At 41.3% G+C, this 24,709-nt stretch overlaps 1 protein-coding gene across 1 annotated transcript in view; it reads left to right on the forward strand.

The window, feature by feature from the left end:
- The first annotated feature begins 1,496 nt into the window (after positions 1-1,496).
- Positions 1,497-24,709, forward strand: part of plcl1 (phospholipase C like 1) — a 114,397-nt gene continuing 91,184 nt past the window's right edge. Inside the window, exons 1-2 of the mRNA XM_014989747.2 lie at positions 1,497-3,418; positions 3,753-3,983. Of these exons, the coding sequence (XP_014845233.2) occupies positions 3,777-3,983 (207 nt within the window). The 5' untranslated portion in view covers positions 1,497-3,418; positions 3,753-3,776. The remainder of the gene's footprint in view (positions 3,419-3,752; positions 3,984-24,709) is intronic.

Here is a 24,709-nt window from a genome sequence, read left to right on the forward strand (position 1 = left end):
GTGACTGGAGGGCCCCATGTGCTAATAGGCCTCACCAGCCGGCTACATTCCACAGCTGTGTGGCTCAAGGTCCAGAGGCGCACGCACACACACGCACGCACGCACTCACGCAAAACCAATACACACACTTTCATTTCTACTCAGCTGGTAACTCTGTCAAATAATAACTGGGGGGATTCAGAGGGTCTGAATCTCGACTACCATCAAAGTATTTCATATGAGAAGGCTGACCACAGTTCAGCTCGGATTCACCCCACTTTCATCTCAGATTTACTCAATAAAACTTTAATATTTTAAGTGGACGTAAAAATGGTTTTTCCCTCCACCTAGATTTGATCCTCAACTCCAGGATAAGATGTCTGATGGCTCTCCGTCGCTGTCAGCAGTCAGTCAGTCAGAAGGATGGACGCCTGTCAGAATGGATGGATTTATTCCGTCAACACAGAAATGTGTGTTTTCAGGATTATGGCTCAATCGCAGCTGTGGGGCAAAACCGCATAATAATCCTTAACAAATATTCACACTTCCCTGCAGATGAATTATAGAGACTTTCATAAAAATCCATGTATATTTTGTGTGTTTTCCAGCCACATAGTGCCATTTTATAGCACAATCAAGTCATTATGTTATCTTCAGTTGTTGTAAGAATGCTGTAAATATATCAAATATGACTTAAAAGAAAATTGACTTGGTAATTTGGTAAAGGCCTTGAAATTGGGCCTCTGTCTCTTTAAAAACTCCTGCTCTTACTGAAACTCTGTGTGTGACTCCCCCTCTCCGCTCCTTCAGACTAGCCAGCAGCAATTAGCAAATATCAGGTGGAACATCTGCTGAGCTCATTATAGGAGCTACTTCTCAATGCAACGCTGGTAAAAACGTTGTTAAAGGGTTAATAGAGGAGCTATGTTGTGATGACTTCCTGAAGGCGGAGTTTCAGAAAGAGCAGGAGTTTTTAAAGAGACAGAGACCCAATTTCAAGGCATTAAATATCAAAGTAAGTTTTCTTTTGAGTCATGTTTCATATACAAAGCTTTTTTGTAGTAACTGAATATAGACATAGTTACTTGATTGTGCTATAAAATGGGACTATATCCATGGAAAACACATAATACTGCCCCTTTAATTTTGTCTAATTGTTTTGCTCTTTTGGATTACTGAGGGGGAAAAATTAATTATTTCCAGTAAAATATGTCTAATAGGGTAAATTATGCCCAGGAGCAGCACACTTCTGAACACCCGTTGTAGTGACTGCATGTGTTTCTTGCAGGGTTATTTTACATTTTCTTTTAATTCAGCAGACGGTAGTTCCACACATCTCCCAGCAGACAGAGAAAAACCCCTCTAAAAGAAGCCTGCAGGTCGTGAAGGTCAGCATCAGTCCACCCCGCTGGGCGTCTCCATGAGCAAAACACTAAAAAACCCTGCCAGTTCTCAGGTGCTGCTTCCTCCCTCGCCTTGACCTTTGACCTCCCCACCAGGGGAAAGAAAAGGTGATTCTGCTGCCACTTCGATGAATAATGTATCGGGCCTTTATTGCAGCTCTGCAGTGACTGTTACCAGCCGCCTGCCGCCCTGAACCCACACCCACCGGACAGGACTGAGAGGTCAGGGTCTCACTTCTCAGACAGAAGACTAAACAACAGTAATGGATCTGAGATTCACAGATTGGACCGTCCCTGAACACTGTGGAGCCTCACTATTCTCAGAAACAGCCTCAGAAAGAGCAGCGAGGAGGAGTCTGGTTTTTCATTTATTTATTTTTTTTATTTCAGTCAGGTTTTATTCTGTCATTACTACAACAGGCGGTTTGTTAGGAAATAAATTTTATCCTGTTATGTCAGTTAGGATAGGAATAAAAAGTATCAACACCTCTAGAGAAACCAGGTGTTTCTGGAAGAACTGAACCCGACGTTTTGGATAAAGTGGCACGTCTAACGGGAAATCACACAAAGGCATACAGAGTCATCTTCTTCAATGAAGATATAGGTGTAAAACGTGACAGATCAATAAATAAATACAAAGTAAACATAAATAAACACAACCTACTACCTAAAATTTTCACTGACCTGGCCTGGCCGCCTCTATGCACATTTTCTGGGGTCGCCACTGTTTCCATGTTCATTCGACTCAAATGAACATGGGAACAGTTCATGTTTCCATGTTCCATGCATCGCTTTGACACGGTGGCAGCATCATGCTCTGGGATCAAGTCTTTTCAGGAGTTTTTGGTCAAGATGGCTGAGACTGTGACGTGTTAATCAGCTTTGACCTAAAAACATCAGGAAGATGAAGATGAAGATGGCTTCAGTGAGTCCAAGCATACACCAAATCAGGCCTGTGAGCAGGAAGTTAGATTTGGACAACATAGAGAAGGTTTTTTTAATGTAGATCTAGTGTGATAGACTCATACCAAAAAAAAAGAAAAGAAAAAGAAGGAACCTGTTATTAAGTCAAAGCATGCTTTCAACCAAGCTTATAGGTTTAATGATGTGCATAGTTATACAGCCAGGTTATTGTTAAAGTTTTACTTTACAGTAGGAGGAATATCTTTATTTTTTAGTTGCGTTACACATAAAAAAAATCATATTTGAGTTCAAAAAGTGGAAAGAAATGTCCCGAAAATCTATAAAATTGATAGATTATTCTCAGAAAATTTCTAGATAAAACATGAAAACAATCTGAAAATGTCTGAGATTTTTCTAGAAAATTTTGATTTTTGGAGGAAAAGTACTAATATTTTCAGTACATTTAGACGTTGATTGTTTCCTTTTCAATTGATGAAACCTAAAAAACAAACACCAGACAAAAAAAAAAAAAAAACTACAATAACCGAAGTCAGTCTGAGCATCATCATCATCATCATCACAGCTGTTTGTTGACACCTCGCCTCATACTGAAAGCTCCCTCGGTCTCAGGGAACACCCGACCTCCGCCTATCGCAGGGTCGCGCTTCCCTCGGTAATCTCCCCGCGCCTGCGCGCATTGGCTGCCTCGCGCGTCAGTCTCGCTGAGTGGGCGGAGCCGCGCGGACAGGGTGGAAGGAGGAGTGGCGCCCGAGAGGCGGCGCGACCGCCTGTCAGTTGTGTTCTCGTCCTCGTCAAAAGTCGGCTGTTTGTAGCTGTGACTGAAAATCACACGGACCCTGCGGCTGCGGACAGACCCGCGGCGACGCACGAGCGAGTCGGTCCATCCGCCGCGCCACGCCGAGAGCCCGGTCCCTCGTGCACTCTTGACACCAAAGGACGTGTTCGGGGCACGGAGCGGCTCGGTTTCGGGTAGCCCTGGTAACCTGGTGGACAACGTTGGATCGGGAGATTTCCTCCGCTGCAGCAGCTGCTGGTTTCCAGGAGGCTTTACGCACGTCTGGATGCCTTGACTGCTTCCAGGGAGCCGGGAGCCAGGAGCGGGGCTGGAGACGGTGAGGACTTGTTGCGCGTCTCCCGGGGAGCGCACCGGTCGGTCCCCCTTCCTGAACCTGCCTGTGATGCTCGGGGTTGTAGAAGCGCCGCGGAGCGCGCTAACACAACCAGCCTAAAGTCAGCGTGGAGTTCTCCTCTGGAACTATGAAATCCTGCTCATAAATAGTCAAATTGAGTTGAGCAGTGTGCGTCAGGCTGACAGAGCCGCTCCTCTTTTAAATGGCATCCCCGAACAAGGGCACCAAACTTTCTCCGAGCCCGTAAAATTGCTTCACTTTCTGCCCCCGAGCCCGCTTGTTCTGAACTGAGCCTCTCTCCCCCCTCTCCCCCCAGTCACCCAGCCCTCTGACCGCCGACATGTCGGAGCGTGACGGATGTGGAGACGGGCTGTACGGCGACGGGGCGCCGGACTTCATCCCACCGAGAGTGTCCCGCGGCCGGCGGAGCGGTGTCATCCTGCCCGGAGGTGGAGGAGGAGGAGGAGGAGGCGGCGGCGGCCCGGACTCGGACACCATCCTGCTGGAGTCCGTGAAGGCAGCACCGCGCCGCAGCAGCATCATTAAGGTACTCGGCACGTTTAGTCATTTATTGTTTTGTGATATGATTTTGAAAGCCTGTTCAGTTGTAAAGTGAAATATTTCAACAAGTGACCATAGGGAAGATGGTAAGGTGATACCCCCCCCCCCCCTCATGGCACTTTTCTGACTCGTGACGCGCCTTCTTGCGGGAGATGCGCATCTCATTGCACATTTCCGATAAAATGACCTTTGTTTCAGGCGAGTCAGAGGTGATTTCATCTTCCATCATCGCCTTGACTCTCTCTTCTGTTTGGAATGTCAAAGCAGTCAGACCAGATTCTTAGAGATTTGCTGAGCATGGAGAGAAGCAGACATGGCAACATGCATCAAATCTCCTCCTAGCGGTTTACTTTAACTCTACTTACGATCCTCGTTTAAGGTTTGCACTCATCCGGGAAGTCTGTCAGTTCCTCAAGTTCCGATCGGAGCCCAATATTAAATGGTAGCTGGCTTTTGGTTTCCATGGAGATAACCCCTGAGCTGCTCTCTGATTTTCTGACATCACGGTCGCCCCCGGGCTCACCTGTGCTCAGGTTGCAGGCCACTGGGCCGTGCGCAGGAGCGGATCATGTTTGGGAGTTCTTCACCGTTCATGTCTAACATTTCCGCTCCATAGGAGTCTGTCTCCCTCCGCCTCAGGTGATGCGGCTCATGTGTCACCGAGGCGCTGGAATGCAACATGTACGCATGTAATCGATATGTCCCGCTTCTCATCTGAGCTGAATCAGAACCGCCGGGTTGCTCCTCATAGGTCTGAGTGGAAGGTCAATATGTGACGTATTTGTGTCTCTGTTTTACATGACCTCTGCCGTCCAGGCGGAAGAAAACTGGAACAGGCTTTCTGAATGTTTTACCAAAAACAAAAAAAAAAACAAAAAAACAAAACCGAGTCAACACTTTGGAACTACGTTTCACCAAAATTACACCTGCAAGTGTTTAGAGGAATGTCTGTTATGCATTGATCCACTTTTTTCCACTTCTGATACCTGTATCTGTTTGTTTAGTATCGGCTGAAACCAATAGATACAGGAAAAACAGCTGAACTGACTAAGTATGTTTCTGTTTTTTTTTTTTTTTTTTTTTAAATCAGACATAAATAAACTGAATTACAAATGTATTTGATAACTCTGCACCAGTACAGTGCACTGAAAAACACCAACAGCTTCACAAGCCTGGTCAATCATGGAAAACCAGCTTTAATTTGTTCAGTCAGTGCAATTAGAACAGCCACAGTAAAATAGATAATAAAGAAACTGAAGCTGATAAAACAATAAGTTGACTATGTTGATCAAACATTTAAGAAATAAATAAACTCCAACAAATCTTCTTTGGTTCAAAAATGCAATTAGGAATTCCAAATATAACGTAAAATAAATAATAAAGTATGATGTTGTGCAGAGCACAAAGGATAGAAACCAGGCTGAACAGATCTGCCTTTATACCCAGTCTAGATTTTTTTTTTTTTAATATCGGGATCAATACAGATATTAGTATCGGATCGGTGAGTCTCTAATCTCTACCAACTTAGAATATTTAGAGGCTGTTTTGGTTTAAGTCGGATTGAAGGGACATTGTCTTTAAGCATCAGTTGTCAAGTCTTGCAACAGATTGTCATTTGGATTTGATTCAGTACTTTGACTAGGCCATTCTAACAAGTACTTCTTTTGATCTCAACCATCCCATTACAGCTCTGACAGTTTAGGAAGGCTTTTTTATGGTGAGACGGTGGGGAAATATGTGTGGTATGTATAATATCTTACCACCCGTAACATCAAAATTACCTTTTATCTTTTTTATTTAACCAGGATAAGTTCAGACTAAACAGCTCTTTATACGGGACGTTCATATTGGTGTATTTTTTTTTAATGTCATATTTAAGGGCACCTCACCATACTAATTCAGATTTTACATGTTAAAGAAAAAAAAAAGGAAATGACATGCATTATTTGGTTTCCTCTGTTGGTCTGTCTGGTTAGATCTTGATAAAATACACATTTGTAATGTGACTAAAAGTTCCAAAGCTTTTTGCAAGACAGTAATCAGTTTACACATTGTTTTTTCTCCATCATTGTTCTGACTGCTCACATGAGCTGCTATCGTCTAATGTGTGACATGACTGCATGATGGACATGTGGATAATAGATTCTAATTATATATTTTCCAGTAAGCCCGGGTTTTCATTCTCATTAAAATTCGCCAGATGAAGTTTTTGTTGTGTCAAACCTGCGATCAGGCTGACGTGGTGGCGAAGGTTTGCGACCTTCCGGCCTGTTTCCCTCCTCACGCCGTCAGGTCAGCCTCCATATTTCACTTTGTGATAGGTAGACTGACAGAGAAAGCATGCGTTTTTTCGTTTCTTTTTTTTTTTTGTTGAACGGGCTCGCTTCAACGCGGTGTTCTCGGGGGGGCGGCAGTCGGCCCCATCTGCAGGAGCCGGCCGAACACAGAGCTCTTTGACCGGTCAGGAGGAAGTAGATGGGAGGACGGCCTGAGGAGGAGGTGATGGTGGTCAGGATGATCTGCAGCACAGCAGAAGCTCAGAGACTCAATGGAACCATGTTGGTGTGTCATTAATAATCAAGGAGTGACGAGTTAGTTCAAGTCACAGCTAAAGATGCGCCGATATTAATATCTGTATCGGCCCTGATGTTGAAATAATTCTACATGGGGTTTCGGTGGCAATGCACCCGATCAATGAGGGCAGATCTACTCAGTCTAGTTCTGTGCTTTGTGCTCTGAGTGACATCGTGCTTTATTATTTATTTTACATTATGTTTACAATTTCTAATTGGACTTTTTGAACAATTTGAAAGAAGGTGTGTTGCATTTAAAAAAAAAAAAGTTTGACCAAGATAGTCAACTTACTGCACCGACTGAACAAATTAAAGTTGTTTCTTTGTTTGATAAAGAATGTGGAGGTACTTGTGTATTTAAAAATCTGAAGTTGTCTCTGGCTCAAGGTTGAAAATCGGAGATTGTTCAGATATTGCTGAGTACTTATTTTTACTGAGCTTCACATTAATGGCTTACTCTAATATAATCTGTCATAAAAAATTTGACATTCACATCGGCTTATGAACCTTGGCACCGTGTTTGGAGTCGAGGTTCTAAAAATGTCTCATTTATCAGAAACCATCACATTTCCTGGTGACTTCTTCAGCTCAGGTAATGTATTAAATTAAAGAGGCACTTTATATTTTAACTAACTTCAAGTCTCAGATCTTGCAACATTTGGCTGAATCACATCTTAGGGTTACACCTTAGCACTCAGTTTTAATGACACTCCTTCGACATGCTGATACATGACCTATACTAATTAATTGCACGTAAAGTCATTTACTCAATATTCCTTTAATCTATAAATACTCAAGACCTCCTCTAAAAAACCTCACAACTGCCTGTTTAAATATTTTAAACTCTAAATACACCTGGTGATGCATTAATACAAACAGTTAGCATAGGCTAACATGCTACAGTTGTCCCTATTTCTGCTTTTGGTCTTACAGTCAATCAAATGCAAAAGAAAATAAATGACTTTCTTGGATTGGCTGCTTTGCAAACACCAGCCAATAGCATCTGAGTTAGCGTTGCACCTTGGCATTTGAGCTTCTTTTCAATCATTTTGAGGTGCGCTCTGAAAATTCTCCTCCTGCAAAATAATTTGGAGTTACAAACTACATGAACAAACACCCTCCAGAATCTTTATCAAATGAAAGAGAAAACGTGAAAAAGTCAAGGCACTCGGCATCGAAAGCATGGATGACCTGGAAAAATATTGTTAGGACATCAACTAAGAGTTAGCCCATGACTTGCATATTGGAGACAGACCTCTCAACCACAAAATCTAGTAGCCGTATGCAAACACCCCAGACCTCAAACTGAATTTATGGCAAATCACATCGTCATGGTGACTTTCATCGATATTATCACATGTTTCTGTAATATCATGCAGCCACGTGGCGCGTCGGCTAAACCGTTATCAGATCTGTATCAGATGGCAGCAGATGTGTTTTATTTTATTTTATCTTTTTAAAAAATCTTTTTTCAAAGATTTTCTGTCTCATTTTAAACTGTCACAACAAAGTGACCGTTTCTCACACACACACACACACACACACACACACACACACACACACACACACACACACACATATATATATATATATATATATATATATATATATATATATATATATATATATATAAACAAATTACAAGTTACCTACTGCTGCTTTAAACAAAGGAAAGTGGCTCTTTTTATCCTTCTTTTATTCCCCATTTTGCTTGTTCTTCAAGAATTGAAAGTGATTCTAGACAGCCACTTTATTAGGTACACTTTGCTCTCACTTAATGCTTAATGGGTTGGACTCCTTTAACGTTCAGAGCTGCTTTATTTGTCTAAGTGCTAAATTTGAGATGACGGCATCACACATTTGCTGCATGATGCAAATCTCTTGTTCCAACTCGTCTCTAAATGCTCTGCTGGATGGAGATCTGGTGACAGCGGACATCACCGGCCTACAGTCAACTCATTGTGCTGCACGCTAATTAGGGTCGGTACAAGAAATTGGGCTCTTTGTTAGCATTGTCTTTTTTTTTTTTTTTTTTTTAAACTGGATGCTGAAAATTCTGACTTCATGTTTGTGTTGCTGAATGCATTGTTGATATTCAACACCAGGCTTACGTCACAAAAACAACCTTATACATTTTAATTTGTTGCTCACTGAAGTAAAAGTTCTGAATGACACATTCTTATAAAGCCAAGCAGCAGTAAGCTCAGGACGCAAAAATGACCGGTTAATATTTAGTGCTCAGGTTTTAGATAAAAAGACGATTACTTCTGTAACAAATCTGAACTTATCAAATAAAAAAAAAAAACTAAACAAAAGACTGTTTACAGCTTTTGTATTGACCTTAACTACAAATTAGGGCATCTCTGTATTAGAAGGTTTTACTTTTCATTTCTGGAACGGTCTGCCCACCAGGGGTCCAATTAGTTACTGGTACCCTGAGCCAGATCTGCTTTGCAAGCTTGAAGTAACTGTAAACATTTAATGTTTGATATCAAAGCATCATAAATGTACAAAAAAAAAAGAAAGATTCTAACCACAAAGCGACACAAATGAACCACGGAGAGATTTGGAAGAACCAGACCAGAGATGCAGAAACGGCTTATGAATCTCTGGCCAGATGGCGGCGATGTGAGGTGGGGCTCCAGGGGGCCGTTTGTTAATTGCCATTGGCAGTGGTGTGATTGGTCTGTTGCTGATGCCTCAGAGGCTGGGTGTGGGGAGGCTGCTGGTTTTTGAAGCAGGATTTATGATGCTTGAGTTTATCTGATGATTAACCTATTTTTACCCTTCCAGCCTGACTCCTGTTGGCCTGAACAGTTCATTCACTTCCTGACTGGGAGTCTAAAAGTACATCACATGTCAGGCTTATTTGTAAAAGGACAACGTTTTGAATGTCTGCATGTTTTTCTCTGGAATTGACATGCAGATGTGATTTCTTAAATATATTATAAGCAAACTTATAATACACAATAGCAACCCTGAGATGACTTGAAAACCTAACAGACCGGCACCCAACTCAGAGATTTAAAAGCACTCAGTGGCAATCCCATGTTTCTTGTAATGGCAGCTTGTGGAACAATAAGCTATTTAAAGGAGTGTATTCAAGGCATCTAGTGGCATTTTACAGCACAATCAAGTAACTATGTTACCTTCAGTTATAAAAATACATATCAAATATGACTTAAAAGAAATTTAACTTCATAATTTAATGCCTTGAAATTCAGCCTTTCTGAAACTCCGCCTTCAGGAAGTCATCATAGCAGCGCTCCTCTATTAACCCTTTAACAAAGTTTTTACTGTTTTTCTATTGCCAACCAACACGTTCAACGTTTTCCTGTTAAAACGGTCAAGAAAACGATCCTTTCTTCTGCCTTTCTAGCAACAGGGCATCTGTGGTGCTGGATAACACATCATCATCCATGTATTCAGCTCCTTCCCACCTAACAAGGCTGTCACTAAAGGCCGTTTCATGTTGGAACAATGCATTTTAAAATGACTTTTGCGCTTTGAAAAAGAGCGAAGATGTCCATTCCAATTCTTTTGTGTCACATTTTCAATATTAAATTTGACTTCTAAAATGTGATCAAATGTGATATTTAAATTTTAAAACGGAAAAGTTAGCACAGTCAGAGTTCAGAGTAGTTTCTTGTCGAACCAGAACCAGAGTTTCTTTTATTTAGAACATTATATATTAATTCTTCAAGTAAGAAACTACAAAGGTCTCTCCACTTTAGCCACTGAAAGCGATTAAGTATTTTTTTTCTTCTTCTTGGACCGAATCATTTTCTCTTTTCTGGATCACGACGCTAAAAGGCAGAGTTCACCCGTTTATTGCCAACCTCTTTAGACCCGATTAAACACAGACAGACCTGCACAGGTTCTGAGCTGAACGGGTTAAAACAAAGTCAGGGTGAGGCCGCCTGCGGCACGGCTCACGTTACCACAATCCCACATGCAGGCGATTAAATCACTTCTTCTGTAGCCTCAGAGCTGATGCATGGATGCAGTGATGGTATCTGGAGAGCTGCAGGCGACCTGGACTCGGCGAGTTCTTTTACAACTTTTTAATGCAGCCTAATGTACTATCAGTAACTAGGGACGCACCGATCCACTTTTTTCACTTCCGATATCTGAAGGTTATTATCAGCCAATACCGATCCAAAGCAGAAAAGCAAAAAAAATTAATTACTTAATTAAAAATGTATTTATCCCTAGTCTTAGTGGAAGGTCAATATGTGATGTATTTGGGTTGCTTTTACCTTTCATCCAGGTTGAAGAAAACTGATACATGCTTTCTGAATGACGCACCAAGACAAATGTGTGGCTTGCACTTTCATAAACTGACTCAATTCTTTGTGGAACTACTTTTCTCTGAAATTAGACCTGCAAGTGTTTAGAGGAATGTCCCTACTATGCACTGATCCAATTTTTTTGCATTACCAAAACCAATACCAATATCTGAGATTTAGTATCGACCGATACTTATCCGATCCACAAAAACAGAGATGAATCGATTTAAAATGTTTTTTTTTTCCAAACACAGACATAAGTATACTGAATTACAAATGTATTTGATAACTGTGCACCACTACAGACCACTGAAATATACCACTAGCTTTAATTTGTTCAGTCAGTCAGTGCCGTTAGGAGTAGAACGACCAATGTAGAATAAATAAACCGAGAAAACGATAAGTTGGCTATGTTGGTCAAACATGTAAGAACTGCAACAAACTTTCTTTCAAATGGTTCAGAAAGTTTAATTATAATTTCTAAATATAATGTAAGATAAATAACAGAGACGTCACTCAAAATGCAAAGCATAGAATTAGACTGAATAGATCTGCCCTTATGGACTCGGTGCATTATCACCAATGGATCTGAAAAAATGTTTCAATATCATGACGGTTTCAGATATCGGTATTGGATAGATTTAATTTTAAATGGCTTCACTTTTGTTTCAAACACATGAATTTCTCAGGATCTACCCGTCCTTGAGAGCTGTGAGCTTTGAAAAACACGTCAGGGGCGTCGCGGCGTTGAAACGAGCTTTCTCCTCAGTCATGCCAGGGAAGCAATTGTTCATTTTTCTTCTCATGATTCAACGGGGAAAAGATTTGTGTCCAATACGCCCTGAAAAGGCTCCAGCAGTCAGCGACCTCTTGACCCGTGATGCCAGAAATAACTTCCCGTCTCCGTCTAGTTTAGCAAGTAGGAAATAATTGTACATCCAGAGCCTCGGAGAAAAACCCTCCGTCTGTGCTGCAGAGTGCACCAGGCCAAAACGGAGTGGAAAAACCTGGTGTCCATTCATGTTACATTAAATGTAGACTACACGCTTGAAAACTAAGTGATGATCTGAGCTCTGATTCCCAGAATACGCAGAGACTTCTTCGTCACATTCAGAATTGCTTTCACTCCTTAATGTTTTATCGGTGGGACTTGACCGTCCACCAGACGCTGCTTTATCACATTTAAAGAGTCACTTACAGGATATTAATCTCTGTCGAGTCGACTTAATTAGGCTGTTATACTCATCTCCCCCCAGCATCCCATTCGCATTTAGTTTACAGCATTTCAGTAAGGCGAATAAACACACTGTGGTAGACCAGGGAGAGCCGTGTGGGATTACTAGTGAATGAAAACACACACACACACACACATGCACACACACACTTGCGCTCAGGCTTTCCAGGGGAAGGCTCAGGGGAAGGTTTAGTCAGACGTCTTTCTGACAAGCTGATGTGTCGGCTGAGCTCTGACGGATGCCGTCTCTGTCTAGAGCCACCGACCGACTGTCAGGGTTCAGCTTCTCTCTGGGCTTCCTCAGCGTCATCCAGGTTTACGGACTCCTTCCTGGGCGCGATAGAGGCTGGCTGATAGAGGCCTCTCTTATCAATGCGATTGTGTTGGGGAAGAGTTTTCCTATTCTGTACTCTGCCCGTTTTTGGGATTCACTGAGAAGTCAGACTGCAACCAGAGTCTTCTGGTTTTTAGCTCAGCAGGCTCCAAATGATGAATCTTGAGATATAGAGAGATTTGTTTAGTAATTTTCCTTAGATAATTTAAAGGGCAGTATTATGTAGAAGCTTAGGGAGGAGGAGCTTCGCCCCCCGAAGGCGGCGCTTGGTCCACCACAGCGTTTTGCACAGGTGAATGGTTGCCATGGAGATTAAAGGATTTCCTAAACATGCGTTAAAGAATCACAGCAACACTCCAGGTATGTTTTTGATGAGGGAATAACATCATAACATGATGAAAGACTTAAGCTTTCCTTTACATTCACTCACATTCACTCTGAATAAAAAGGTGTTCAGTTTTACAGTGTGGAGCCTCATGTTGGCTTGTTTCTCAGTATGCCAGCTGAATTTGTATTGGAAAACTACAAGGAAATTTGAGCCAGGATTGAGGAAAATAAATAAATAAAATAAATATATATATATATATATATTTATATATATAAATGCATATAGTGTCTTCAAACTAGTCCACCCTCTCCTGTGAACATGATGCTGTGCACCAGCTAACTTCCTCTTTAACTTTGTCACTAGTTCTAGTGCAGGGCGTGTTCACACTTGTCTTCTGGTTTCCTGATTTGGACTCAAGTAGATATTAAGCCTGACAACATAGAGTTAAAGTCCTAGTCCATACTTTAATCTTAAGATCTTACTTATTGCTAAAGTCTGTTTCAGAGGCGTTTAGTAAGAGTAACTTACTCTTCAACATATTTTGGTTTGTCATGTCACAACCGTATACTTCATTGCGTTCTACTTCAACATATCTTAGTAAATTAAAAAGTAGCCGTCTTACAAATGATTTAAGAGCAGAACCTCAGTCCCTGGCTTCGTGCTCTGCTGGGTCTTCTTGGATAGAAACTTTTTAAATGAATTTGAATAATGAACTGAGCTTAATGCGCTGCTTGATAACTGGAATCAGTTGGAATGTATGTAGGATTGAATCGAAATTAATTTTTGTAAAGGACCTTGAGACACTATTTGTTGTGAAATGGCACTAAACAAATACACTGAAATGAATTTTAAAAGGTATTTTGTGAAAAGTACTGAGTAACTGATCAGAACAACTAACTTAATATTTTAAAAGGATGTGATGTAGAAATATGAAATTATGCACAATTTCAGGTGGACTAAAGAGGAGGTTGTCTGTATTTTTCCTGGGACATTGTGCCATTTTACAGCACAATAAAATAACTATGTTACCTTCAGTTATAAAGTTATGGATATATCAACATGACTTAAAAGAAATTTGACTTGATAGTTTAATGGCATGAAATTGGGCCTCTGTCTCTTTAAGAAAAACTCCTGCTCTAAACGAAGCTCCGCCTTCAGGAAGTCATCGCAGCATGGCTCCTCTGTTAAGCCTTTAACATTTTTACCAGCGCTGGGCTGAGAAGTAGCTCCTGCAGGTGTTTGGCTAATTGCTGCTGGCTAGTCTGAAGGAGCCCAGTGGGGCAGTTATGAGGGATGGAAGTTTTTGATGAGGGGATAACATTATAACACAATAAAACTGCATTAAGCCAGAACATGTTAGCTAACCCATGTTGACAGCCACAACTTCTACCTAATGCCATCAGTGGCAACCAGCTGGAATTTCTTAGTTTAAGAATTTGATTCATGTGTAGCTGGGCTGTGCTTTTTGCTGGCTCTGATATTAGCTATGATGGAGAAGAACCGCGGTGGGAGAGTTGTTTACATGTTAGAGCAGCTGACGAAGCTTTCCTAAGCCTTAACTAGTGCCTGAAGTCAGAGCCTGATCCCTGTAGAGTTCCTCATGTCACTGGGCTGGATGTCAGGACTGCATTGTCATCACGATCCTAGAAAACAACAATGTTTTGATTAATATATTTTTTTAGGATCGCAGCATTGCATGTTTTTTGTTTTTTTCCCGCCTAGATACTGATGTTGGAGTATCCACAATGTCCTGACTGTCTGAAGAGCTGATTAGATGTTTGAATCAAAGTGGTTGAAAAACAGACAAATCATTTACAGACCATGGCATGCTATCAGCTACAAGATTCCTTTAAAAGTAATTATGAGCTGGGAAACTGAGGTAAAAAAAAAAAATACAAAGTGCGCAACGTGCCGCTGATCCGGTTCTGGAAGTCATAGAAAAGTCCTGGACTTTCATATGAAGGCCAGAGGCGGAAGCTTGTTTATGTCTGAAATGAGTTTATTTTTGTCGTCCTCAGACAGAGTAGCGTGTGGATTCCTCGTCCTGCTTTCCCCGTGTCTTCTTCCCCGTCTCGACTCCGACTTTCCAACCTCACTTTTAGTTTTCTCCCCTCTGCTCCCTCCTGTATTGTCCTCTCTTTGTTCCCTCTCTCCGTCCGCGCCGGGCCGGGCCGCTCGGCGGCTCGTTTGCTCCTGGGGAAGCGGGTCAAGTTGGAGGACAATGTGTCTCCTGTGATGTCGTGTCTTTGTTTCTGAGGGCCCTCTGTCCAGCGGTGACACTCTGCTCCTGGTGCCGCGTCTCCCCTGGAACAGACCTCGGTACGGCTGCCGGTCATGAGTTTGTGTGATCAGCAGACACAGAGGCGCATGTGTTGTCATCGCCAACGTTTCGTTGTCGGGAAGATCTCGTCTCCGTCCTTTGCTGAAAACGGAGAAGCGATGAAAGCGACACCTTCCTCGACGTTTTACACTAAATAATAAGTGACAATTGAGTATTTTTGGGCCTTTGTTTGTAACATTTGGTGTCTGATCTATCTAAGAACTTGGTGTGAAAATGCAAACGAGGTACTAAAAGAGCTCATTTGTGAAATCGCATATTAGCAGCCTTTCTGGGTGATAAGTGATCTGTCTGTTATATTTTATAGGTTGCATGTGCGCTACAGGCATGTAGGAAGTAAGTCTGGGATTATTGGCTTCTCCAAAACGATTCGCTTTGGTTCAAGTTGCCACAGCAGCTATTTAAACATTGACCAGGCTTCTTCAATGCTTTCCTCTTGACTCTCTGTCTGCATGGCTCGTTTCTACTCCGGTATAAAGATTTTCCTCTTGTAATCGTGCCTTTCACGATATTTTTGAGTCTCTGTGAGTGAAATAAAATCCTTGCTCATCCATGTCTTATTCTTCAACACCTTTATGTTTTCGTTTTTCATTATTGAAATGTACGGAAGGCGATTAGAGCCACTGAAAAACAAGAACTCTGACTTTAATCTCAGATCAAAAGTCAGATTTCTGTTTTATTTTATTTATTTATCTTTTATTTCAGTTTTATTTCAGTGGCCCCTAGAATGAATTTGACCTGTATGCTAATAACAAACAGGTTTAAGTTGTGTATTGTTTGAGTTGGGAAATGTTTTTCTGTTTCATATGAAGGCAGAGAAACGATGCCGGATCATTTTTTATTTTGTCTTAATTTTAACAACCAATGCATCTCAGTTTTGTTTACAGATTAAATTTGGTTGAAACTCAGTGGAAATCTTAGTCTTTTTTTGTGTTCTCCACCGAATCCTCATCAGATCCTGACCAGTGTCCAGATCTGATGAATATTTAATTAGTAACTACACCTAGTAGTGGTTATCAATCAGTTTGTGTTATAAAAAGCATTAAAATGTAAAGGCTGTTTTAATTTTTTGACCAAAACCACAAAAATGCCAAGTGAAAAAACCTTTTTTTTTTTTTTTTGTGATGGAGTTGGAGAATAAAAGCTGCAGCGTTGAAAGGATGTTTTAATGTTTCCAGCTCTGTAAGGCCTGCATGTCTTGGAGGATGCTGATGAGAGCAGAGTGAGTCACTGCAGTTCATGTCTGTTATTGGAGTTACTGTGAACAATGTGGGGATTTAAAGTGACCTTTACTCAGCGCAGCCAAGGTCTGCAGCGCACACAGAGGCTTTTACGTTTGAATGACTGATTTAAATACAAACTAGCTGAAAGTCCGGTTGACTGTTGGCAAGGACAACGGAGAGCTGCTCGATTCTCCGAGCCTTTTTAACCAACCCCGCTTGAATCCATGCGCGCAAACACATCCGTCAGCCGTCCCGCCTGACGCCGGCTGTCCGTCCTCTTCCAAACTTTTCTGCTGAAGAGAAAAAAATAAAAAACAGACAGACAGGAAGCAGATGAAATGCCAGGAAGAGAGAAGAACCATCTCCAGGGCGCGAGGAGATGCAGACAGATAAAACGACCGTTTGTTGAAAGCAAATTGCCAAATGCTGAACGTGAAATGTAAAATGCTAAAAACAATGTGTGGAGTTTGCAGTGTGTGTCGGCTCGGCGGTGCGTGGCGTTTTTCTCCGGGTGTAGTCATCGGGGAAAACTCCAGAGACTGCATGTCAGCTCGCTTTGCTGTGTTGGGTTTCAGCCTGGAGGGCATCACAGACACTTAGGAACAACACACTACCAACACAACGCAGGCAGCAGGGCAGCGCAGGCCGACCGACCGCGTCTGGTTGGATTCAACCCCGCTCTGTAAAGACGCCAAAACCAAAAAAGTGTGACGCCTCGACCGACGTCTCAGGCTGCAGGAAGCGAGGAGCAGCTGCTTAGCGCGGGAGACCGGACAGTGGTCAGATTGTACCAATCAGTTTAGCTACCAGCAGCTGCGTTTCTGTGACAAATGTGTGCAAAACTTTGTCAATGTTCCGCTATTGCTGAAAAGACACAATTTTGCCATTGCAGTGTTTCCATTAAATAAGAACAGCAGTTAAAGTAACGCGTGAATAAGTTTGTTCACGATAAATCATTAAAACATCTTCTAAATACGTCCTGTAGTCGCCTTTTCGGTTTGCATCGGTGGCAATGTCCGATTGTTGATCATGTGATGCAAAATTAAAAACGGTATTTCCATTGCAGTTTTGTGAAATAAAACAACAAAAAAAATCTCCACCTCATCCTAGCACCAAAAAGAGTTTTTTCTTTTTCCGAAATTGGCACGTTTCCATTTGGTGAATTTATTTTTGAAATGTCAAATTCCACAGTTATATTATACAGTCAGTGGAAGTGCAGCTGCTGCAAACTAACCTGATGAGTTTCTGGAAACTAGAGCTGTGGTGTCCAAACCTCCGGCCTTCGTCAACATGATACAAAAATTAGTCCTTTATTTTTTATACCTGCTCAGAAATAAACTAAACACAACATCTGAATAGTACAAACTAAGAAGTGAGGTTTTTGTTCTTTGAAAAGGTGTCTGTAAATCATTATAGATGACGTAAGGTAGATCCTTTTCCATTTTCTTGATCTAGAATTTTTTTTTTTTTGTCTTTCTTAGCAACCAGAACTGGATTTGGGTTACTCTCTCTGAAATACTCACTGGATTTTAGCCCCTTTAAACACAAGACACCAGGGACCAGAATGCAAATTTGGTGTGTTGCAGAAATGAAAGTGGCGCACGATGCCATCTATCAACACGCCAGGAGTTACCCAGGAAGAATTAAGTTTGTAGCAACAAAAGATAAATGTGTTGAAAGAACTGGTTTATGTTGGTTGGTAGGGAAATCAGCTCACTGTGTTTAAGTTGTGAACAGAGCAGGAATCATTCATGTCATCTTTGTGATTTGACTTTCAAACGGCTTCCTGCGAGTCCTGATGAGAGCTGATGAGCTCGTCTGTCTGATTCTATACACTTCAACTTCCCACCGTCTCAACAATAAAACCATAACAGTTCCCTCAGTAACAATTAAATAGATTCAGCTATAGCTAGCTACGTAGCTGTTTGTAGTCTCAGCTGTGATAGTCATATTCATAATCTGACCTGCTCAGGTCATCACAGTACCTGCTACTATTGGGAAACTTTTACAAGTTCAACCCGCACTATTTTTTTAAAATTTCTTTTTAAATAAGCAAATATATTCTGGTTCTGCTGGAGGTTTCTTCCTGTTAAAGGAGAGTTTTTCCTCTCCACTGTCTCTGCAGGCACGAGGGATTGCTGCAAAGTCACCAACACAATTCAAGTGACTTTTCACTGTTGCTACACGACTTGGTGCAATTATGCTAGGTTCCTAAGATGAATTTTTGTTTTTCTGTTTTGAATATTAAACTGGGCTGGACTGATAACCACATCCATTCTGGTTGATTGACCTGGAATCTGTCTGTATGGTCGATTGGGTTGAATTCTTATTTTAAAGTTTGTTGTGGATCGATACTGTATTAATAAACTGAAGTGAATTGAATTCAGGATTGTTTCTGTGAAATGCTCGGAGGAAATAGTTTCAGTTTCTTTTGCTGTCTTTACATGTCTACGGTTATATTAAATGTAAACTAACAACTCTGCTACTAAAAGGACATGCAAGTAACAAGTTAAATGCGCTCATATCACAACAGGAAAAAGTTAGCTTACTTTGCATTAGCTGTAAGCTAACCACAGTCACAGATGCCTCATTTGTTCTGTGACTTCCTCATCACATCGGCTCCTGTATGTTGTGCAACAAGATCCCGTCTTTTGAAAAGTGTTGAGAGATCCACAGTTTCCTCTCTGGCCTGAACAAACGTCCGATTCCCTCTGGCTGCCGTTTTTTTTTGTCAGGGATCCTGCATCTTTTGGAGAATGAGAAGCTTAGCGCAGTAATTACAATCAGACGTTTCCACTGGACTGCTTCTGGTTTCCGGCTCAAGCAGACATGTTCAAGTCCCGTCCCATCGAGGCTCCAGCCCCTCATCTCTGGTTAGGACAGAATGCAGTGGATACTACCTGCCTCCACATGCAGTCTCCCACCTGGACCCGTCTGCTTTGCAACCTGATGTTGAAGAGGACGAAAACAGTGGATGGATCATAACCAAGTTAGCTTTTAACTGATTCAATTTTAAAAGGGCAACAGCCATAATAATTATTTTATGGTAGTCGATGAAATTTTTTCTTTTTTTTTAATCACTACTTTTAAAAAAATGCTCTTCTGCACAAAAACATGTGCATTCCACGTCTCAAGTAGGCCTGTTGCAATAACCGATAAATCAATTAATCGTATGATAAAACAATTAATTAATTTCCATTTGCATGATTGATTTTTTCTCTTTTCTCTCTTTCTACCAAAAACTAGATGACAAAAGTCTTCAGTTTGTTGTTTTGCTCTCAACCAGCCCTTTTTCTGAAAGACAATTTTTTTTTACACAGACTTTATAATTCATTTTATTTCTTTTTTCTGTTGTTTTGTTTGTTTTCGATATTTTAAAACGTCTTCCAGTTCCACTGTTAAATGCTCTCTAGAATTTAAAGTTCAGTGATCTTTCAGAATGTGTTCTTTCATTATTATGCTATTACCATCATACTTCTTGAAAATTGTCTCAAAACAACAATATTATCATTTATCGCGATAACTTCTGGGACAATTTATCGTCCAGCAAAGTCTGTAGGAAACTGGATTAGGATATTGATTCTTAAATAGGAGTTCTCTTACTTCATGGCAACTGCTTATTGCTCTGATGTTTAACTAATGAAGCTATTTTTAAATAAAACCTCTCCAGTAGCAAAAAAAAAAGTTGATTTGTTTAGTCAAAAACACCAGTTGGAAAAAAAATGGTAGCAGTGCCATTATTTTCTCAAAGCGTGCCCGTAAAGTCTGACACATCGGCCTAAATGAAGAATGTCTGTCAGTAAAAGGTCATTTTTATTGACCGTTTTCTCGGTCCAGCAGAGCAGGAGCGGCTCTAATGATGCCGTCATTATGCACGGTCACAAGCATGTATTTTTTCAGCGAGAGCTGAGCTGATTACAGACCCTCTCACTCCCACTGCCTCGCTTGGAGGGAAGGAGTGTTAGCTGAGTCCATTCTCACAGTTCGATCAGGAGGCCACTCCTACTCTCGTCGTCGTGTTTCCAGCATTATCAACACCGTGTTTTCACTCCAGCTGGCATGTTGCGTTACAAAGACAGTGGGTGTGCCCCGACTTACCAGAAAGTTAAGTCTTGTTGAGAGTTGGCAGGACACGCATATAAACTGTTGTCCTAGTCTGTTCGAACAAGCTGATTCCAGGTGTGTGTGTGTGTGTAGGATGTATTTCATCTCTCTTACAAAGAAGGAATTTTCTGGGACTGCGGGACCAGCGGAGATTCCTGGCACCACACACACACACACTCACTTGCTGCTATGGCAACCCATACGCAGGACAAAACTCACCCTAATCCCAAATCACCTCCTCCTTCTCATTCCGCTTTCCCAAACTCTCTCGCTCTCTCTGTGTGTGTGAACATTTATTACTCATATTGTGGAGACATAAATCTGAAGCACATACTACTTTTTCGGTTTCAGGTTTGAAACTTTAAAACTGCTAAAAAAAACAACAACCTCTGAATAAAAGTTGGCTTACCAGTCAGCTGAGGTAATGGAAGTAGAGCTGTATAGAAATAAATGTTAAAAACAGATTTAGTCGAGGGAGGGGACAAATGCTGATTGCTTAATATTTCTACATGTGCTGGGTTGAGGAGTCTTTCAACGACTTATTGCAACTTACCCTGTGGACAAATGTATTCATGAGTGATTTTAATTATGTTTCTTCTCAGTGGAAATGCAGCGATTGGTAAATGGTGTTTTCTTGACTTTAGCAGAACATGGACAAAGTTTTCCACACATTTATAATGTTGCCTTTGATTTGGGGTAACAGTCACACTTTGTCCCTATTATGCTTATCTCTAAATAATCTGCCGAATATGGTAATAAATAGAGTCATTATCATTCATTTGCATGTAAAATGTTTTAGGTGTCAGACTCTGCTGGATGCTGGACGATTGTCTATAAGGCAGCAGCTTCACCTATATGTAGACGGGGAACTTATGTGGTCTTAATCCTGCGTGAAGGGGCCCCTGAGCGAGGCGGGTAGTCGGTGGTCGCTAATTGGATTACCTGAGTAATCATCTTTGTGGCTGTGTTCTTTAGGGGTAAACTAACTTTACATCCGTTCAGCTGCTGGTCTTCTGTTTGCTCTCGTTTCCTTTGGATGGACAACAGCCTTCAGTCGTTTGTTGTGCCTCTCAACAAGTCTCTGACACGGACCCTGAGGAACTCCAGGCGATTCTTCTTCAGACTGGACAGCCTTCTGTCTTCACTTCAAGCCGCAGAATTTCAATGAGATTCAAGCCTGGGTTTTGTGCAGGCAAGTCGCTGATAATGACTGTGGTTCTTCTGAGGGTCGTTCTTCACCAGCAGGTTGTTGCCGTGATTTCTCTCAGAGTCATCAGATGTTCATCTTTCTCTGTTCTTCCTTCCGTCTTGACATGTATTCTGGTTCCAGCCACTCCTACGTTCCACCGTGAGGACGACGTTGTTTGGGTTTCAGGCTTTTCGCCTCGTTCTCCAAACGTAAGAAATGCCTCTATGACTGAGGAGCGTCAGTTTCTTCTCATCCAACCAAACGACAAGCTCCCAGTATTCAGAATGTCTCTCTAGGCTGTCCGGAGGATTATTCAGTCTGGCTTTTGATTTTAGCTTGAATCTCTCTCAAATGACAGATCAGATCTTTCCTGATGCTCTTATCCATGTGTAAGGTGTCAGAATATGGACTTAAAATTTTATTGCGATATTCTGTGGTATTATTATGATGTAGGTAAAACTGTTTATTACTTCTTCTTTAGGTGACTGTACGGTTGTGACTTGGTGGTGCATCAATAACAAACATAAATGCTGGTCTTGAAAACATTCCCCTTTGTAACGCTGTTCTTTAGGACAAAAATGTGATTAGTTTCACTAACCTGCACACAGTAACTCATATCTTTAACAACGGTTACCAGTGGTTTGGTTCTGCAGCTCCCTGATTTGCTGATTTGATCAGGCAGAGGCACAAGTGTCCTTTTTTACACACAATCAAAAAAAAGTAATTTGAAGAAAACAATCATTCCCCCCCCTGTTGTCTCCAGTCTTTAGAACAGACTGTCTGTTCATTCTGGATCCTGAACGATTATCTTCCTCAGACAGAGTCCACTCCGGTCTGTTGGACGTCTCAGTCTGTTTCCTGTGAGAGGCTGATGCATCTCACCCCTGAGGATATTTAAAGTTTGCTTTTGATTTATTGCATAATGTTGCATGGTTGGTTTCAGGCTACTGAATTCTAATACGAATGTGCAGATAGAGTTATAGATGGCGACGCTCCCGACGTTCGTCCATGCAGTCGCGTATTTAGAAGAGACACAGTAACGCCGCTGACATTTTCATGTTCAGTCTTTGACCTTGAGAATATTTCGAGACTCAAAGGACGCAGCCGAAAGGGCAATCTGTTTAAACCGTGTTAGTGTGTTCAGACAATAATTACCAGAACGAATAGTTAAAAAAACACAAGGCCTACCTTGTGTTTTTATGTCTGCGGACAAAGAGATGTGTCTTAAATTGTTAATGCAAACAAAACTCAAAAGCCGTAAATATTTTACCAGGTATTTGGAAGAAACTCCCTAACATCACTTCCCCCCCTCCTCATATTTACCGCCATCATTTTTTTCCCCTTCAGCAACAAGCCTCGCTGCAAAACGACACATGAGATCATGCAGAGGAACGGAAATAAGAGTGATAATGAAATGAAGGGTGGCAGGTTTAGAGTGAGCACCGAACGAGTGACGAGGACAGTCAGGTGCATTCCCACTCATAAATCGTTCTTCATCATCATGTGGGAGTAGCGAGACGAGATGCTGCCTGGAGGAATGACTGCTTGCTGCTTTAATGCATGCCAAGATAAAGTAACGTTCTGTTGACGCTGAAAACCTGTTAAAACCACGAGTAAGAACACTTTTAATTAGCCTTTTTTATTACACAAACTGATTTGATTCACTGGGTTTGTTTTTTCGTCTCTCCTGCTCATGCGTCGTGTTTATGACGCCGTCGAGTCCTGATAGGTTTTGACAAGCGGGTAATGTTGATGTTTTTCCTAGAGAACTGAGCCTGTGGGACTTTTTGGAAAATCTTTTATTTGGGGATGCAGCATCTATTGCAGCTTTCTGGCCAATCGCCGAGCTTTTCAAAAGTCTGACCTGCCGATTTCAGTTTTGGCCGATACTGATTTTTTTGTTTGTTTGTTTTGCCTGAAATGTTGCTAAATATAAGAAGAAAGTTTCTGATTTGGTGACAGTGGGGTCACTATTGTTAACTGGCTACTTCTCCATTCAAAGAAATAACTTTTCTCTAATTAGTTCTTTTCACTACTTGAATTTGTATTTTTTTTTTATTAATTACCTAGTTTGAAAATCTTTTTGTGAAATGAGTGAGTTGATGTTGAAAATAATGAATTTTTGCACCAGCTAAATAATTGATTTCTTCTTGTCCTCGCAGTAAAAATCATTTGTAATTTCTCAGATCATTTATCACATTTAGATATTCACGTTCAGTTTTGCTGTCGTGTTTTAATCTCACGCACGCAGAGCCTCGTGTTATCGTCCGTTTTCATCTGCTTTGTTTAGTTCCTTCAGCTGTTTAACGGGCTGATAAGCAAGATGTGAGCCATTACTGTGATTCTCTGTTTTTGGTGGCAGCGACATCCCAGGACCAAGAATTTACCGTTTCTGTTCAAGTGTGTGTTGCGTGATTCATAACTTCTGTATAAAACCTCAGCAGAACTCCTTATGAAATAAATAGAACCTCCACATGTTCCTCAGCTGTGTACATAACCAGATAAGAGCCGGTGCAGAAGCTGGGACCGGCCCTGGACCACACACTGCACGACCCAGAATGCCTCTGTGGTGGAGGGTCATGTGATCACATTCAGAGCTTCAGGGCAAAGCTAATGCAGAGTTTTTCATCCACTGGGCTGATGAAGTATTAGCACATCTCCTGTCTCATGAACCAGACTGCAGGAAGTAGCTCATTCCTCTGAGTATTTCTCTGCTTCCATCCAAACAGAAGATTTTTAAGAAAAAGACTAACCAAAAAACAAACAAACATAAAAATGGAGAAATGTGCCTTTCTGCAGAATGTTCCTCCTTTATTGGTGTTAAAGTTAAATGGTAAAAAAATTACTTTTCTTCTTAATGTGTTTAGAGTGTGTTGACTATAAATAGCAACTTGTTTTGAATATTTGAGATTTTATGAATCTGAACAGTTTATGACCAGCTGTTTAGTTTTTAGTAGTTATCGCATGCTGCCACAAGGTGGCGGCAATGCACTGAGTTGCCTGCTTATTTTTAAACCATTATGAAGGTGACTGCGCAAGTTACTCAACAAGTCGTTGCTAGGCAACCAGTGAGCGAGTGATTTAGCTGCCTTGCTTAGCT

This window comes from Poecilia mexicana, unplaced genomic scaffold (assembly GCF_051168715.1).
Source record: "Poecilia mexicana isolate PSO_F unplaced genomic scaffold, ASM5116871v1 scaffold_2, whole genome shotgun sequence".
NCBI classification, from domain to species: Eukaryota; Metazoa; Chordata; class Actinopteri; order Cyprinodontiformes; family Poeciliidae; genus Poecilia; species Poecilia mexicana.